The sequence below is a fragment of the Sus scrofa genome, unplaced genomic scaffold (assembly GCF_000003025.6).
Source record: "Sus scrofa isolate TJ Tabasco breed Duroc unplaced genomic scaffold, Sscrofa11.1 Contig2584, whole genome shotgun sequence".
NCBI classification, from domain to species: Eukaryota; Metazoa; Chordata; class Mammalia; order Artiodactyla; family Suidae; genus Sus; species Sus scrofa.
The window spans coordinates 10,197-30,223 of NW_018085130.1; the positions used below are offsets into that span (position 1 = coordinate 10,197).

The 20,027-nt window shown below is 37.8% G+C and overlaps 2 protein-coding genes across 2 annotated transcripts; both read left to right on the plus strand.

Annotated features, from left to right (window-relative positions):
• The first annotated feature begins 341 nt into the window (after positions 1–341).
• Positions 342–1,652, plus strand: LOC110258626 (olfactory receptor 6C68-like). Its single transcript, XM_021081921.1, has one exon. It carries the CDS (start codon positions 615–617, stop codon positions 1,551–1,553), a length of 939 nt encoding a protein of 312 aa, XP_020937580.1. The 5' UTR covers positions 342–614; the 3' UTR covers positions 1,554–1,652.
• Positions 1,653–6,651: 4,999 nt separating this feature from the next.
• On the plus strand, positions 6,652–7,569 carry LOC100513086 (olfactory receptor 6C2-like). Its single transcript, XM_013997610.2, has one exon. The coding sequence runs from the start codon at positions 6,652–6,654 to the stop codon at positions 7,567–7,569; it is 918 nt and encodes a 305-aa protein (XP_013853064.2).
• The last annotated feature ends 12,458 nt before the right edge of the window (positions 7,570–20,027 follow it).

The following is a 20,027-nucleotide window of genomic DNA, read 5'->3' on the forward strand; positions in this document are numbered from 1 at the left end:
AACGGAAGTTTTTACATCTGCAAAACTACAAATGTGGATGTTTCAGAGTCAAAACACGTTTGCCCTTATAACAAATGATCACTCATTAGAAAGATAAAAATCCTTTATATTTTAGAGAGAATTGAAATGGTTTGTTTGGGTCATGGTCAAACCTTTATTTTAGTATTTTAATAATTCCCAAATTTAAGGCAAAAGAATGACACTGAATTAACTTTTTTAAAATATGCTTATGTACTGAAGAACAATCTTTGGCAGTATAAAAAACTGCTTAATATATGAAATGAAAAATAAAAGTAAATAAAAAATGCACAATTCAGTGTAGGAGATAATATATTTAATTCATTATGAATTAATTTTGAGAAATTACTAAAGGAAAAGTTAAACTATAAACTAAACAAAATGTATAATTTCACTTGTCATTATAAATAAATAGACTAAGGGGTTGAGCTCACTGTAAAACAGGAAATGTATTCCTCCAATCTAAAAGTAAAACTAATGCATGTTGGATGAGTTCAATACACAAGAGCGTGTTCATCAGTGGATGATGTCTTTGAATTCTGCATTCAAATCTCTCTGACATTGACATTTATGGTTGACAAAATCCAGGAGTCAATATGAGAAACCACACTGCAATAACAACATTCATCCTTCTGGGACTGACAGAAGATCCTCAGCTGCAGCTTTTGCTTTTCCTTTTCCTCTTTCTCACCTACATATTGAGTGTAGCTGGAAATCTGACCATCATCACCCTAACCTTGCTGGATCCCCACCTTAAAACCCCCATGTATTTTTTCCTCCAAAATTTCTCTCTCCTAGAAATCTCATTTACAACTGCCTGTATTCCAAGATTCCTATACAGTATATCAACTGGAGACAGAACAATTACCTATAACACATGTTTCACTCAATTATTTCTTACAGACCTCTTTGTGATAACTGAGTTCTTTCTCTTGGCAACCATGGCATATGATCGCTATGTGGCCATCTGCAAACCCCTGCATTATATGACAATCATGAGCAACAAACTCTGCAAAACAATGGTTGTCTGCTGTTGGCTGGCAGCACTTCTGATTATCCTCCCTCCATTCAGCTTGTGTTTTCATCTGGAATTCTGTGACTCCAATCTCATTGATCATTTTGCCTGTGATGCATCTCCTCTCCTGAAGATCTCATGCTCAGACACCTGGTTAATTGAGCAGATGGTTATAGCCTGTGCTGTGTTGACCTTCATCATCACTCTTGTAGGTGTGGTTCTCTCCTACATATACATCATAAGGACGATTCTAAAATTCCCTTCTGCCCAACAAAGAAAAAAAGCCTTTTCTACCTGTTCTTCCCACATGATTGTCGTTTCCATCACCTATGGCAGCTGCATCTTCATCTACATCAATCCATCTGCCAAAGAAGAGGTAAATCTCAATAAAAGTGTGTCATTGCTTATTTCCCCCATTTCACCAGTGCTGAATCCTTTTATATATACTCTGAGGAATAAGCAAGTTAAACAAGCCCTTCATGACTCTCTCAAAAAAACTGCATTTCTTTTAAGAAAGTAAAATGTATCTCTTGATAAACCAACTCGAAAGATTGCTGTGAGCTGTGATGTAGGTCATTGATGTGGCTCAGATCTGGCATTGTTGTTGCATGGTGTAGGCTGGCAGCTACAGCTTCCATTTGACTCCTTGCCTGAGAACCTACATGTGCTGTGGGTGCAGGCCAAAAAAAAAAAAAAAAAAAAAAAACAGAAGAAAGTAAAAAGTATCTCTTGATAAACCACTCAAAATATGCACAGCTACCTTATTTTTGCATAAAGCTGATAACCAATATTATAATCCCTTCATATACTGAAGAAGTAATTATTGAACGTTGATTTGTGAGGAATAAAATAGATCATTTTAATCCATTAACCAGAACCCATCATAATTCAGTCATTTCTTTTTCTTCTTTTAGACATTTTTCCTACCTATTTTACAGTATTGGTGTAGAGATGGCATTCTTTTTTATTCAAGTATAATTGACATACAATATTACATTGGTTTCAAGTGTACGGCATAGTGATTCCATATTTTTATACATGATGAAATGATCAGCACAAGAAATCAAGTTATCATCCATCTTTTGGGCCTCCAGATGTCAACAAATTAATTTGGGAAAACTATGAGCAATATGAAACCAATACAGTCAACAACTTAGATGAAATGGAAAGGTTCTCTGAAACTTACAAATTGTAAACCTGACTCAAAAAGAAACAGAACATCTGCATACATTTCTATTTTACCCACGAATTAATACCTAAAAATATTTTCACAAAGAAAACACCAAAATCATGTTGCCTCATTGATGAATACTATCCAAGGGATAAATGATCCCATCTTTGCAAATTCTTTCAAATACATGAAGAAAGAATACTTTCTCACTCATTTTAAGAAATTCACATGTATCTGATTCTAATACCAGACAAAGAAACTATGAGCATAAAAATGTAGACCAACAAACCTCATGACTGCAGAATTCAAACATCCTTAACAATTTCCTACCAAAGCTCAATTATAATAACCAAACAGATTGGTCAAGAAACTTGGTGGACATTTCATAAGGGAAGTTACATGAATAGCCAACAAGCACATGGCAAGAGCTCAATATCACTAGTCATCAGGAAATCAAATTATAACTAAAATGAGCCACACAGACTTATTAGAATGGCTACAATTAGAATACAGGCTGACACTATAAGTCACAGCAAAGACAGAGAACAACTGGAACTTCACAAAGGAATGGTCGACATACGTGAAGTGATACAACCACTTGGGAAAACATTCTGGCAGGTTCATATAGAGTTAAACCTGGTTATCATATGTCTTAGCAAATTCTCTATTTACCTAAGAAAAATGAAACTATACATTGCCCAAATTACATGCATGAATGTTTATAGCAGCTGGATTCATAGGACTCAAAAGTGTAAACATCCAAAAAACAGAGAAAACTATTGTGGTATATCATGCAATGGAAAGCCATTCAACTGCCCAAAGGAATAAACCTCTAGAACAAATAAAATAGAAAATTTCAAAAATTTATGCTGAGCAAACGGTGTCACACACACTATATTCCATGTTTTCACATTGTTGAGCAAGAAAAAAAATCCAGAGTGTCAGAAAGCAGGTCAGTGACTGAATGAGACCAGAATGGAGTGTACTGTCTGCAAAACGTCATGAGGAAATGTTTTGGGATGACAGAGACGTTTCATGTAATGTGTGGTGTGGTAATTAATTGAATGTATATATTTTTAAATTTATTTTATTTTTTAAATTATTTCCCCAATACAATTTTTTTTCTACGATACAGCATGGTGACCCAGTTACACATACATGCACACATTCTATTTTCTCACATTAGCATGCTCCATCATAAGTGACTAGACATAGTTCCTTGCGTTAGCGGTTATGTAAGTAATCAGAGAGAAGACCAAATATATTCTACTTTTTGATCCAAGCAACACATTTCAAAGGACAGGTTTTTTTAACTCTAGGGCTATATCTGACATGTCGCCTTTTTTGGTACTTCTAGGGAGCAAAGAATGAGTCTTATGTTTTTAAAGAGCTCATTTTTGGGAAAAAAAAAAAAAAGGAGACCAAGCAACAGAGACAATATATGGCATATACATTAAATATGTGCAATTCTTATATCAATTACACCTCAAAAAGCTAAAAAAGGAATTAATAGAGCCTTCGCAGCTAAAAATTGGAAACCCCCCCCCATGTAGGATTACATATTTATATTACAGAATGCAACATTCTCTCTTATATAAAAGACAATGGAAATTCCACTAAATGAGAAACAGACTGCTTGTTCTGAGTCCAAAGAATACATAAAAAACTTATTCTTTTAAAAATTAAGTTATTTATTGAGCTCTTGAATAGGGCCAGCTACTGTGGAATCTCAGGGAACAAGACTCTGAAGAGCCCAATAGCAAAAAAATACACTTACAGGCTCAGTGATAGAGACATGAGTACTATGTGCAAAAGAGGCAAAAACAACAGGCATGTAACTCAGACAATGAAGATTCAAGAAACTTTTTCTCAGGAAGTGACACTAAGCCCAAACTTAGTATCCTGCTAGTAACTTCTAGTGAAGGTAAGGGCGGGATGGGACGCTTCTAATGAACAGAGGAACAAGAAAGAGACTCCACCCAAATTATAAACATTTTGCTCTGCTTTGTGGAAAGTGAATGTCCCTCTTTGGTGAACACACTCGAAAGAGCTGTTTCACAGGGAATATTCCTTTCTAAATATAGAACCTTCATCACAGGAGTGTGCTATCCGTGGGTCAAAAAACCTCAAGCACTTCTGGTCTTAGGAGTTGATGTTATAATTGGGCTTGTAGGCAGAGACAGAATCCATGCAATTCGGGCATTTCTAATTAACATTCATCCACAATTTCAACTGTCAGCGTTAATTTCAAATAATATCCGACCTACTTATAAACAGAATAAAATCGACTTCACTGCTAAAACACGGTTGAAATGCAATCAGATTAGAGAATATAAACACCAGACAAATAACCCATGTGAAGACTTGCCCTAACAAACTGCCCAGCACATAGAAAGTGCTCAGCAATTGCAGTTTGCTTTTTTGGTTTTCTTTCTTTCTTTTTTATTTCTAGTTGGTAAGTTTTAACAATGAAATAAAATTGCACTTTCACAAGTGTTGAAAAAATAGTGCACATAATTCTTAGCTAGCCTTCACCCAGCTCGCCCTAACGGTAGCATCCTCTACAATCACAGTTCAATTATTAACACTAAGGAACAAACACTATACACAAATACTGAAAACTAAAATACACATTTAAGGATGGCTCAGGGTCCCAAGCCAGGCCTGGCTGGGTAAGCACCACCACCACCTGTGCCCCCAAGGCGCATATCGCACACTCTCTGGGCACCCCCTGTCGGATCTGCGATGGTGGTACCATGCACAGGTTTCCTGACTCCATATCCCAACACCTAGGGGCTATGGACCTCGCTGAGGTCTGTGAGTCCCCAGGGGTGCCAGAAGGGCCAAGCTTTGTGGTGTCAGAGGGGCAAAAGACTAATTGAAACATAAATAAAATTAAAAGAAATGAATTATTTTCAATACAGACATAATTAGGATTTTCCCAGTTTTTCCACTAAGGTCACTTTTCCGCTACAGGATACAATTCAATTAACTACTTGACAAGCTCATCATGACTCCTTGGTCTCTTCCTCCAACTTGTGTCTCATTCTGTCTTCCCTTGGCCTTCATGACCTCCAAAGTATAAATAATTGAGGTTAATTTCTTTGGGTTTTTTTTCTACTTATACTAATTTCTTTACCCAATACTGGAGTAGGTAACTTGTTTATGTACCACACATAAAACACGAGGTTCTATCAGATGAAAAATAGAAGGAAGATTGGGGATTCATGGAGAAACTACAGGTGAATGACTAAACTAGAAAACACTGCGTGTTATTTCGATGACAATTCTAAAGCCAAAAGTAAAATAAAAATGAACTAACTTCTCTGATCATGGCGGTAAAAGCAAACAATCCAATACTGCACACATAGCCTGTACACAATGTCAAACTCTGCCATTTATTTGCATTTAGCAGGAACCAACACTTCCAAGTAACTTAGAAATCCATTCAACCTGATGAGTAGTAAAGAATTATTAGGAGCAAAAGGACATTATAATATCCACAAAACTGTACCACATGGATAATGTTTTCTAATCCCATAGCTAAATACATTGGAGAGAACAAATGGCAAAATTTAGCTTAACTGAAAACTAGAGATGGGAGAACATACAAGAGGTAGAAAAATATGGACTGTAATATAAAATGATTTCAGAAAAATCTTTCCATTTCTTTACATCTTCTTTGATTTCTTTGATTAAAGTTTTATAGTTCTCGGCATATAGGTCCTTTACTTCCTTGGTCAGGTGTATTCCGAGGTATTTGATTTTGTGAGGTGCAATTTTAAAAGGCATCGTATTTTTGTATTCCTTTTCTAATATTTCATTGCTGGTATACAGAAATGCAACTGACTTCTGAATGTTAATCTTATATCCTGCTACTTTGCTGAATTTATTAATCAGTTCAAGGAGTTTTGGGGTCGAGTCCTTACGGTTTTCTATGTATAGTATCATGTCATCTGCATACAGTGATAGTTTGATCTCTTCTCTTCCTATTTGGATGCCTTTTATTTCTTTTGTTTGTCTAATTGCTGTGGCTAAGACTTCCAAAACGATGTTGAAGAGCAGTGGTGAGAGTGGGCATCCCTGTCTTGTTCCAGATTTGAGTGAGAAGGCTTTCAGTTTTTCCCCATTGAGTATTATATTTGCTGTGGGTTTATCATAAATGGCTTTGATTATATTCAGGAATGCTCCCTCTATACCCAGTTTGGCGAGGGTCTTGATCATGAATGCATAAGAAAATCTCAAGGGGACCTATTATGCTCATAAAAGAGCTGAGAATCCCTGAGTTTTGATGGGACATAAGGAAGTCAAAGAAGAAAATGACTATTCACTGTATAGATTGGATTTTTTCTTTACACAATAGTCATGGCCTCATAATTTCATACGAGTTTTCTCAGTTCAAAGCCACTTGAGTTGGTGAGGAGTTGAGAAGAAGTGCAAGTCAGCCATGAGAAACCGTACATCATTATCTACATTCATACTTCTGGGACTGACAGGTGATCCTCAAATGCAGGTTCTCATTTTTATATTTCTGTTTGTCTCCTACACACTGAGTAAAACTGGGAACATGACCATCATTATACTCACTTTGGTAGATTCTCACCTTAAAACTGCCATGTACTTCTTCCTCAAACACTTCTCCTTTTTAGAAACCTTCTTCACTACGGTCTGCATCCCCAGGTTCCTATACAGCTTATCAACTGGGGACAAAACTATCTCCTATAATGCTTGTGTGGCTCAATTATTTTTTGTCATCCTTTTTGGAGCCACAGAATTTTTTCTCCTGGCCGCCATGTCCTATGACCGCTATGTGGCCATCTGCAAACCCTTACATTATGCGACCATCATGAACAGCAGAGTCTGTGGATGGCTTGTCAGCTGCTGTTGGATAGCAGGCTGGTTGGTCATATTTCCACCACTGTGCCTGGGCCTAAACCTGGAATTCTGTGACTCTAATATCATTGATCATTTTTCCTGTGATACTTCTCCTTTGCTGAAGATATCTTGTTCAGACACCCAGCTCATAGAACAGATGGCTGTTGCCCTTGCTGTGTTGACTGATATCATGTCCTATACCTACATCATCAAGACCATCATAAAGTTCCCTTCTGCCCAGCAAAAGATGAAGGCCTTCTCTACCTGCTCTTCTCACCTGATAGTGGTTTCTATCACCTATGGCAGTTGTATCTTCATCTATGTCAAACCATCACCAAAAGATGATCCAGCAAGTAATAAATGTGTGTCTGTGCTCAGCGCTTCAGTTGCCCCCATGCTAGACCCACTTATTTATACCCTGAGGAACAAGCAAGTGAAACGAGCTTTCACAGACTTAATCAAAAGAATTTCATTGATCTCAAAGACATAAAGAAATGTTGAAAGTCAGTATCAAATATAAATACAAAAGAGTAGTGCACCTTAAAGTCATAATCATCAATTCTTTTTTTTTTTCTTTTTCTGCCACATCACACTCTAAACCTATGGAAGTTCCCCAGCCAGGCATTGAATCCAAGATTAGCTGCAGCCTACACAACAACTAAGCAATTCTGGATCCTTAACTTGCTGCCCCACAGCAGGAACTCCATAATCTACAATTCTTAACTATTGCACCCTGGTCTACTGTCTGTTCATATTAAATGCTCATAACACTGTAAGTCCTGAATCTTGTCTCCCAAATCATCATTTCAATCCATGTTAATATAAGGAAGTTGAGTCATTTCAACTTTTGTTGAAAATAAACTTTCTCCAAGATGACATTATGTATCAAGAGAGCATGAAATTAAATTTCCAGGAAAAGGGTCTTACTTAAATTCTAACCTGGCTCTGATCAATAAAAGAACAATTTAATCTTACATCAAAATAAAAAAATCAAATTCTTGAATAGGGAAATAATGAAATCATAGTAGCCATTGCTTTCTTTAAAACCAAAATCCAAAAAGTATATATATACAATTACAGTTACTCTCCTCAAGCAAAAATAAGATAAGTTTTGAAAATATTAACGAGGTAGTTTGATCAAAATGGAATATATTTAACACTATGGGTTTACAAACCAGGAGGTCCACGTCTACCTTGTAAAAAAAAATCTTTAAAGCCCAACAATTTAGAGTTGAGAGTGAATCACTGCATTCTCTCTAGAGTGAAAGAACACAGCCTGTACATTAATTCATCACCCAGGTTGCAGTGATCTAATAAAATCTGCTGAGACAACAAAACCATCTTTATGATGATAAAGCAAGACTAGTGCCAAAATACATAATACAGTGCGAGTCCTAAAAATAGCTAGTAAGTGAGGCCAACAAGAGCCAGTTGTGATTCTGTCTGCTTTGTTTATGGCTGTACCATTACCACCTTGAAGAGTGCACAGAATATATAATCAGTTCTCAATATATATCGACAGAAGTTAATGGTTGTGTTTTAGAAAATGTAAAAAGAAAAAAGTGATAGTGGCTGCAATACACAAAAGACGACAGAGAATTCAATGTGCTTTGGGCTTGTTTATTGGGAATTTATCCTAATTTTTTTCTTAAGGTTTCATTCAGCCACTCAATACTTTGTTGCTATAGTAGAGTTGTTTTTTTTCATTCCTTATTTGCTGATATCTCTAAACTTTTATTGGAGGTAATTCTTTCCAGGACCCTATACTGACATCCCTTTGCACTAAGGAAAACAATGGTACGAATTCAACTGTCTATTAATCTTCTATTTTTGTTTAGCTGCAGAGAACTCTCTCTAGTACACAGAAAGATGCTGAGTCTTTTCTAAGACAATCTATTAAGACTATCCACACAATCACAGTCATACTAATGGTTTCTATTTCTGGATTAGAAGTACATATTTTTTTAGGCACATCTGATGAGAAATCTGTATGACAAGCCACACAAATATAAAAACTTTCCTACCTACGACTAAGAATTTCCCTATAGGAATGGACTGATGTATAATAGTTGTGGGAACAAAGATTTTATATAAAACTTTAAAGTAGTATTTTTTATTATTAAAAAAGAAATGGGGAACTCTGTCTAGTCACTTATGATGGAACACGTAATGTGAGAAAAAACACTATATACATGTATGTGTAACTGGGTCACCATGCTGTGCAGTCAAAAAAATATATATATAAATAAATGATTTAAAAAAAAATAAATGGAAACAACTTAAGTTCTCAAGCCAGTGGTACTTATTATCGAAGGAGATTAAAATTATATCATTCAGTCATTAAAAATTGTTCTAAATCTCTTATATTGATAACTAAATCAACCATAAATGGTTGGGTGAAAAAGTAGTTTACAACTGTGTTTGCAAGTTTACTTAGGTACTTATGTTTGAGTAGGAAAATATATGACACTGTTTTATAAAACAATTTACAGTGGCAATGTCTATGTAATTTGTTTCCATTTTACCTCCATATTTTTCATAATGTCCATGAGTTACTTAATTTTACTGGCCATGCCCTGGCATGCAGAAGATCCCAGGACAGGAATGGAACCCACACCACAGCAGTGACAACACAATTCTTAACCACCAGGACACCAGTGAATTACTTAACCGAAAGGAAGTAGAGAATGGTTTCATTGCCTGCAATAATACAAAAAAAAAATCATTTCATCATTTGACTTATATTAGCCTGCATCACCACAGTGTATCTAATTCTGTTGTTGCAGTTTCTTGATCTTAAGGGCACTGGCACCGTTGCTGTAAAGTTGACAGCCAAAATTTTATATTAATATTCCTTGATGACGTTCAAACCTGAGTCTCCAAGGACTCTTCTTTTCTTTGTTTACTCTAATGACTCTTGTTATAGGAGAATACACAAATTAACTAGCCATAATATTTGGTGCCAAATATGTTCTCCTGATGAAGAAATTCAGAAGATCAACCATCCCTAATCACTCCATAGCCCAAGATATGCCTAGCCCTAGAGATTAGGCACTTCTGTTTTTCTTTCTTTCTTTCTTCCTTTTTTTTTTTTTTTTCCTTGCTGTCAAGTGAAGAACACAAAAATGGCAGAGGCCCTCTTCTAGAAATGCCCTATAGTGTAGGAGGGCTCTGGGCATTTCCAGGGATTTTCTAGCTGAGTGTAGTTTCCCAAGAAAACTTAGCTTTCAGGTCCCTACTAGCATATTCCTGTTCAGACTGTGTCTCATTATGAGAATGTTCAAATAAATGGTCAACTGATGCCATGAAATAATTTAATGTTTAAAGGGTAAGTCTGAAAGTGTTTGCTGCCTCAGTTATTTTCACAGCATGTATGCATGTGTTCTGGCAGAAGGTGGGAGGTGGATGGGAAATATCATGACAGAGTTCTCTCTTTAAGCAAAGGCCTAGACTTCAATAACCAATATGGTTAGCATTTGATGGGACTATCCTATAGTCATGTATGAGACACAATTTATGTTCTGCAAGGATGGCCCTAGAAATCATTCGCACGCCTGGTTATGATTCAGGCCTAAATCATAAATAAAATCGACAAACTCACATGGACACACAAAAAATAAAATCCAAGCACCCACACACACATACACCTACACACATCAACTGAGACTCACATACTGAAATTTTATTCATTTTTTAATTTTTGCCCAAATAAAATACTCCGTGAAAGTTAGAGAGTCAATTTGAATGTGTTGACATTATTAAATATTTAATATTTATGAAAGACTGGATTCAGATACAAGCAAAATATTGATTATTAAAAATGAGATGTTTTAAGACCCAAGCAAAGCTGAGTCAAATACCAAGACAACTACTGGGTGGTGAACTGAGTTCCTAAAAATAGAAGAAATCAGGACAGAACTTGTCATTGTGATCTATGATCACCATCAGATGATAATGCACTGATCAAGAGGGTAATAGCCTTCCACCAAACTTGATCTACCCTGATCCTCAATTAATATCCCTCCCTGTGACGCCATCTGTCTACCCTGGAGACTGTCCTGAATACTGAGCCTATAGTAGCAGAACAAAGGATTTACTTGCTCAGATGAAAGTGAGAAAAACACTGTTTAAAACTCTATGAAGGGACAGGATTATGATGGTGGAAGAGAAGGACTGGAGTTCAATTTCTCTCCAAAAAACAACAAAATTCACAACTAATTCATCCAAATGGACCAGAAACCTTAAAAAGATATCCTACTCCAGAAGAAAAACAGGAGGACACATCAAGAGGTAGGGGGGCGATTGTGTAATATAAACAACCCCATGTCTCCCGGGTGGGAAGCCCAATAGACAGGAAACTAACAGGTTCACAGAGACTCACCTACAGAAGTGAGAGTTCTGAGCCACACATAAAACTCTCATGTGTAGGGATCTTGCACTAGGAGAAAGAGCCCCTGGAGCATCTGGCATTGAAGGCCAGTGGGGCTTTTGTGCAGGAGTTCCACAGGACTGGGGGAAAGGGAGACCCCATTCTTAAAAGGCGCACACAGACTTTCATGTGCACTGGGTCCCAGGGCAAGGCAAAGTCTCCATGGGAATGTGGGTCAAACCTGACTGCAGTTCTTGGAGACATCCTGGGAAAACAGGGGAGACATCCCCCGAAAACAGGGGAGAACGTGGCTTGTTGTGAGGGAAGGACATTGAAAGCAAAGCTCTTGGGAATATTCAGCAACCAAAGTGCCTTTCTCTGGAGGTGGCCATTTCGGGGAATATCTGGCCCCACCCATCAGTCCGGCTGAGAAGCCCCAGGGCAAACGACAATCCAGGTGGGATCACAACCCCACCCCTCAGTAAACAGGCTACCTAAAGACCCCTCAGCCACACAGCAGCCTCTAATCCCATCCAGAGACTAAGCCCACCCACCAGAGGGATCAGAATCAGCCCTCCCATCAGGAAGCTGACAGCAAGCCCCCATACCGATTTCAGCCATAGGGGGGCAGACATCAGAAGTAAGAGAGGCTACAACTCTATTATTTGTAAAAAGGTCACCACACCAAAAACCTATAAAAAGGAAAAGACAGAGAACCATAACTCAGATGACGGAGAAAGGAAAAACCCCAGAAAATCAGCTAAGCAATGAGGAGATTCTCAGCCTGCAGGAAAAGACTTAAACTGTTGATGCTGAAGATGATACAAGACATTGGAAATAAACTGGAGGCAAAAATAGATAACGTACAGGAAACACTGAGCAAAGAGATACAAAATAGAAAACTTAAACAAGAAGAGATGCAAAATACAATAACAGAAACAAAAATTCACTAGAAGCAGCTAATAGCAGAATACAGGAGGCAGAAGAATGAATAAGCGAGGTGGAGGACAGATTAGTGGAAATTACAGATGCAGAACAGAAAAGAGAAAAAGACTGAAAAGAAATGAAGAGAGTCTCAGAGAACTCTGGGACAACATTAAATGCACCAACATCCGTTATTATAGGGTGCCAAAGGAGAAGAGAGAGAGAAGGGGACAGAAAAAATATTCAAGAGATAATAGCCAAAAACTTCCCTCACATGGAGAAGGAATCACTCACTCAAATCCAGGAAGCACAACGTGTACCATATAAAATAAACCCAAGGAGGAAAACCCCAAGACACATATTAATCAAGCTGAACAAAATTAACGACAAAGAGAAAATCTTGAAAGCAGCTAGGGAAAGAAACAATACATACAAGGGAACCCCAATAAGGTTACTGGTGATTTTTCAGCAGAAACTGCAGGCAAGAAGGGAAGGGCATGATATACTCAGTGTAATAAAGGAAAACCTCCAACCAAGATTACTTTATGCAGCAAGGCTCTCATTCAGATTTGAAGGAGAAATCAAAATCTTCACAGGTAAGCAAAAGCTGAGAAAATTCAGCAACACTAAACCAGCCTTACAACAAATACTAAAGGAACTTCTATAGGCAGAAAAGAACAAGAGAAGAAGGAAGAAAAAAGAGCAACAAAAACAAACCCAAAGCAATTACTAAATGGCAATAAGGAGTTCCCGTTGTGGAGCAGTGGTTAACCAATCTGACTAGGAACCATGAGGTTGCGGGTCCGGTCCCTGCCCTGCTCAGTGGGTTAATGATCCAGCGTTGCGGTGAGCTGTGGTGTAGGCTGCAGATGCGGCTCGGATCCCGCATTGCTGTGGCTCTGGCATAGGCCGGGAGCTACAGCTCCGATTCAAACCCTAGCCTGGGAACCTCAATACGCCGCAGGAGCAGACCAAGAAATAGCCAAAAAAGACAAAAAATAAAATGGCAATAAGAACATACATAACAATAATTACCTTAAATGTTAATGGACTAAATGCTCCAACCAAAAGACACAGGCTAGCTGAATGGATACAAAAACAAGGCCCATAATATATGCTGTCTTCAAGAGACCCACTTCACTTCTAGGGACACATACAAATTGAAAGCGAAAGAACGGAAGACAATATTTCATGCAAACGGGGATCAAAAGAAAGCTGGAGTAGCAATACTCATATCAGACAAAGTAGGCTTTAAAATGAAGAATATTTTAAGGGACAAAGAAGGATATTACATAATGATCAAAGGATCAATCCAAGAGAGATATAACAATTTTAAATACCTACACACCCAACACAAGTTCACTACAATATATAAGGCAAGTGCTAACAACCTTAAAAGGACAAATCAACAATACACAATCATAGTCAGGGACTTTAACACCCCACTTACAGCAATGGACAGATCAACCAGACAGAAAACCAATAAGGAAACATAGGCCCTGAATGATACATTAACCAGATGGACTTCATAGATAGTTATAGGACATTCCATCCAAAAGCAACAGAATACACTTTCTATTCAAGTGCACATGGAACATTCTCTAAGATTGATCACATCCTGGGCTACAAATCCAACTTTGGTAACTTTAAGAAATTGAAATCTATCAAGCATCTTTTCCAACCACAACGCTATACAACTAGAAATCAACAACAAGAAAAACTGCAAATACACAAACGCATGGAGACTCAACATGCTACTAAACAACCAATGGATCATTGAAGAAATTAAAGAGGAAATTAAGAAATACCTAGCAGCAAATGAAAATGAAATATGACATTCCAAAACCTATGGGATGAAGCAAAGCCATTCTAAGAGGAAAGTTTATAACAATACAAGCCCACCTCAGGAAACAAGAAAAAGCTCAAATAACAAGCTAACTTGACATCTCAGCAGCTTGAGAGAGTAGAACAGACAAGACCTAAATTAGTAGAAGGAAAGAAATCATAAAGATCAGGGCAGGAATCAATGAAATAGAAACAAAGAAAACCATACAAAGGATCACTGAAATGAAAAGCTAGTTCGTTGAAAATATCAACAAAATTGATAAACCCTTAGCCAGACTAATCAAGCAAAAAGAGAGAGGACTCAATCAATAAAATAGAAATGAAAGGAGAAGTAACAATGGATATCATAGAAATACAAAGGAATATAAGAGACTGCTATATGCAACTATAGGCCAATAAACAGAAACCTAGAAGAAATGGACAAATTCTTAGAAAAGTACAATCTTCCAAGACTAACCAAGATGAAAGAGAAAAGATGCATGGACCCATCACAGAACTGAAATTGAAACTGTGATTTAAAAACTTCCAACAAACAAAGTTCAGGACCAGATGGCTTCACAGGTGAATTCTATCAAACATTAGAGAGAGCTAATACCTCTCCTTCTTAACTCTTTCAAAAAATTGCAGAGGAAGGGATACTCCCAAACTCATTCTATGAGGCCACCATCACCCTGATACCAAACCAGACAAAGATTCCACAAAAAAAAGAAAACTACAGGCCAATTTCACTGATGAACATCGGTGCAAAATCCTCAACAAATACTAGTAAACCATATCCAACAATACATTAAAAGGATTGTGGATCATGATCAGTGGGATTTATCCAGGGATGCAAGGTTTCTTCTATATCCACCAATTCATCAGTGTGATATACCACATTAACAAACTGAGAATAAAAACCATATGATCCTCTCAATAGATGCAGAAAAAGCCTTTGACAAATCCAACATCCATTTCTGATAAAACCTTTCAGAAAGTGGGCATAACGGGAACCTACCTCAACATGATAAAGGCCACATATGACAAACCACAGCAAACATCATTCTCAATGGTGAAAGCTGAAAGATTCCTGCTGACATCAGGAACAGGCAAGGATATCCATTCTTGCCACTACTCTTCAACATAAATTTGGAAATCCTAGCCACAGCAATCAGAGAAGTAAAAGAAATAAAAGGAATCCACATTGGAAAGGAAGAAGTAAAACTACCCTATTTGCAGATGACATGATACTATACCTAGAGAACCCTAAGGACTCTACCAGAAACTGTTAGAGCTCATCCATGAATTTGGCAAAGTTGCAGGATCAAATTATGCACCAAATTGTCAGTATTTCATACACTAACAATGAAGAGCAGAAAGAGAATTAGGGAAGCATCCCATTTACCGTCGCATCCAAAAGAATAAATACCTAGGAGTAAACCTACCTAAAGAGACAAGAGACCTGTACTCTGAAACTATAAGCCACTGATGAAAGAACCAAAAGATGACACAAATAGATGGAAAGATATACCATGCTCGTGGATTGGAAGAGTTAATATTATCAAATGACTATACTACCCAAAGCAATCTACAGATTCCAATGCAATCCCTATCAAATTACCAAGGACATTTTTCACAGAACTCAAACAAAATATTTCAAGTTTGTTTGGAAGCACACAAGACCCAGAGTAGCCAAAACATCCTGAAAAAGAAAAACAGAGCTGGAGGAATCAGGCTCCCGACTTCAGACTATACTACAAAGCAACAATCTTCAAAACCACATGGTACTGGCACAAAGACAGAATATACATCAGTGGAACAGGATAGAAAAACCAGAATTCAACCCACACACCTACAGCCAACTCATCTATGACAAAGGAGCCAAGGATATACAATGGAGAAAGGACAGTTTGTTCAGTAAGTGGTGCTGGGAAACCTGGACAGCCACATGGAAAGAATGAATTAGAACACTCCCTAACACCATACCAAAAATAAACTCCAAATGGATTCAAGACTAGATATAGACCACACACTATGAAAATCTTAGAGGAAAACATAGGCCAAACACTCTCTGACATAACGACAGCAACAACTTCTCAGATCCCCTCTTAGGTATTGACAATGAAAACAAAATAAACAAATGGGACCTAATCAACTTCAAAGTTTCTGCACAGCAAGGAAAGCCTAAACAACACAAAAAGACAACCCACACAATGCCAGAAAATCTTTGCAAGTGAATCCACTGACAGGGATCATCTCCAAAATTTTAAACACCTTCTGCAGCTCCATACCAAAAAAACAAAAAACCCATCAATAATGGGCAGAAGATCTAAATAGACAGTTCTCCAAAGAAGACACATGTATGGCCAAAAACACATGAAAAGATGTTCAACACCACTCATTATCAGAGAATGCAAATCAAAACCCCATGAGGTACCACCTCACACCAGCCAGAATGGCCATCATCCAAAGCCTACAAACAAGAATGTTGGAGAGGGTGTGGAGAAAAAGGAAGCCTAGTACACTGTTGGTGGGATTGTAAATTGGTGCAACCACTGTGGAAAGCGGTATGGAGATTCCCCACTGCAATAACAGCATTATCCTTCTGGAACTGACAGAGGATTTTCAGCTGCAGCTTTGCTTCTCACTTTTCTATTTCTCACCTACATATTGAGTGTAACCAGAAATCTGACCATCATTACCTAACTTGCTGGATCCCCCTTAAAACTCCCAGGTATTTTTCCTCTAAATTTCTCTTTCTTAGAATCTCATCTACACTCCCGTATTCCAGATTCCTGTATATATATCACTGGGACAGAAAATTACCTTATGCTGCGCCATTCACTATTTTTTTTTTTTTGTCTTTTTGCCTTTCTTGGCCTCACCCAGGCTATGGAGATTCCCAAGCGAGGGTCAACCAGGCACAGCCACCGGCTATGCAGAGCCAGAACAAGGATCTGAGCGCATCTGTGACTCACACCACGCTCAAGGCATGCGGTCCTTAACCCACTGGCAAGGCCAGGAACAACCCAACCTCATGGTTCTAGTCAGATTTGTTAACCACTGCTCCAGCGGAATCCATTCAACTATTTTTAGACCCTTTGTGTTAACTGAATTCTTCTCTTGAACCATGGCATATGATCGCTATGTGGCACCTGCACACCCCTGCATTATACAACATCATGAGCAAGAAACTGCAAAACAATGGCTGTCTGCTGTTGGGTGGTAACGATTGTGATATCCTCCCTCCACTCAGCTTAGGTTTTCATCTGGAATTCTGTGATTCTAATGTCATTGATCATTTTGCCTGTGATGCATCTCCTCTCCTGAAGATCTCATGTTCAGACACCTGGTTAATTGAGCAGATGGTTATAGCCTGTGCTGTGCTGACCTTCATCATCACTCTTTTGTGTGTAGTTCTCTCCTACATATACATCATAAGGACAATTCTAAAATTTCCTTCTGTCCAACAAAGAAAAAATGCTTCTTCTACTTGTTCTTCCCATATGATTATTGTTTCCATCACCTATGCAGCTACATCTTTATCTACATCAACCATCTGCAAAAGAAGAGGTAATCTCAATAAAGTTGTGGCATTGCTTATTTCTTCCATATGGCCAATGCTGAATCCACACGCAAACACACACACACACACATATATTCACCTATGCTGAATCCATATATGTGTGTGTACACATACACACACACACTGAGGAATAAGCAGTTAAAAATCCTTTCATGATTCACTTCAAAAAACTATTTCTATTAAAAAGCAAAATGTATCACTTGATAAACCAACTCAAAAGGTGCATAGCTACCTTATTTTTTCATAAAGCTGATAACCAATATTGTAATTCATATCTGATCGACCATCAGGTTGACCTCACTGACATTTAATCATTCATTTTCCATTCATATACTGAAGAACTATTATCAACAGTGCTTTATGAGGAACACATATATTATTTTAATCCTTTAGCTAGAACCTATCATAGTTAATCATTTCTTTTTCTTCTTTTAGATGTTTCCCCAGATATTTTAAAATATTGGTATAGAGATATCATTCTTTTTTATTGAATTATAATTGACTTACAATATAGGTTTCAAGTGTACAACGTAGTGATTCAATGTCCAAAGACATTCATGAAGCCACTATCACCCTAATACCAAAATCAAAGATACTACCAACAAAGAAAATTATAGACCAATATCTTTGATGAAAATAGACACAAATTCTCAACAAAATTTTAGCCAAATAAATCCAACAACATAAAAAAAGATCATACATCACAACCAAATGGAATTCATCCCAAATTCACAAGGATGGTTCAACAAGGGCAAATCAATCAACAATACACCCACATTAAGAAAAGAAAAGTCGGAGTTCCTCTCTGGTGCAGTGGTTAACAAATCCAACTAGGAACCATGGGGTTGAGGGTTCGATCCCTGGCCTTGCTCAGTGGGTTTAGGATTCAGCATTGCTGTGAGCTGTGGTGTGGGTCGCAGACGCACCTTGGATCTGGCCTTTCTGTGGCACAGGCTGGTGGCTACAGCTCTGATTGGACCCCTAGCCTGGGAACCTCCATATGCTGCGGGTGCGGCCCTAGAAAGACAAAAAAAAAAGACACAAAAAAAGAAAAGAAAAAGCAAAACCACATGATCAATTCAATAGATGCAGAAAAGCATTTGGCAAATCCAACATCCATTCATGATAAAAACCCTTACAAAAGTGAGTATAGCGGGAACATATAACATAATCAAAGATATTTTGTACAAACCCACATCCAATATTAATACTCAATGGAGAAAAGCTGAAAGCCTTCTACCAAAATCTGGAACAAGATAAGGATGTCCACTCTCACCACTTTTATTCAACATAGAATTGGAAGTCCAAGCCATGGCAATCAGACAAACAAAAGAAATAAACTGTATCTAAATTGGAAAAGAAGAGGTAAAAGTGTCACTCTATGCAGATGACATAATACTACATGTGCAAAACCATTAGGAATTGGCCACAAAAACTACTCAGACTGATCAACAAATTCAGGAAAGTGGCAAGATACAAGATTAACATTCAGAAATTGGATCCATTTCTGTATACCAACACGAAATCTTAGAGAAGGAATACAAAAATGCAATAGCTTTTAATATAACACGTGGAGTTCCTGTCATGGCTTGGCGGTTATCGAATCCAGCTAGGAACCATGGGGTTGTGGGTTTGATCACTGGCCTTGCTCAGTGGGTTAAGGATCCGGCATTGCCATGAGCTGTGGTGTGGGTCCAGGTGCAGCTCAGATCCCGCATTGCTGCAGCTCTATTGTAGGCCGATGGCTGCAGCTCCGACTGGACCCTAGCCAGGGAACCTCCAAGTGCGTGGGTGCGGCCCTAGAAAAGACAAAAGACAAAAAAAATTAATATAACATGTAGAAAACTAAATTTCAGGAGTAAACCTGAAAGATTATTTGCTAAGAACTATAAAACATTGATCAAGGAATTTAAAGAGGAATCAATAAATGAAAGATAGTCCATGCTTCTGTGTTGGAAGAATTAATATTGTTAACATGGCACATACCCAAAACTGTCTACAGATTCAATGTGATCCCTGTTAAATTATCCGCAGCATTTTTCATAGAACTAGACAACTATCCAAAAATTTATATGGAACCATAAAAGACCAGAATTGCCAAAGCATCCTGAGGGGGAAGAAACCAGCAGGAGGCATAACTCTCCCAGACTTCAGACAATATTACAAAGCTATAGTAATCAAGACAGTGTGGTGCTGGTACCAAAACAGATACACAGACCAATGGAACAGAACAGAAAACCAGAAA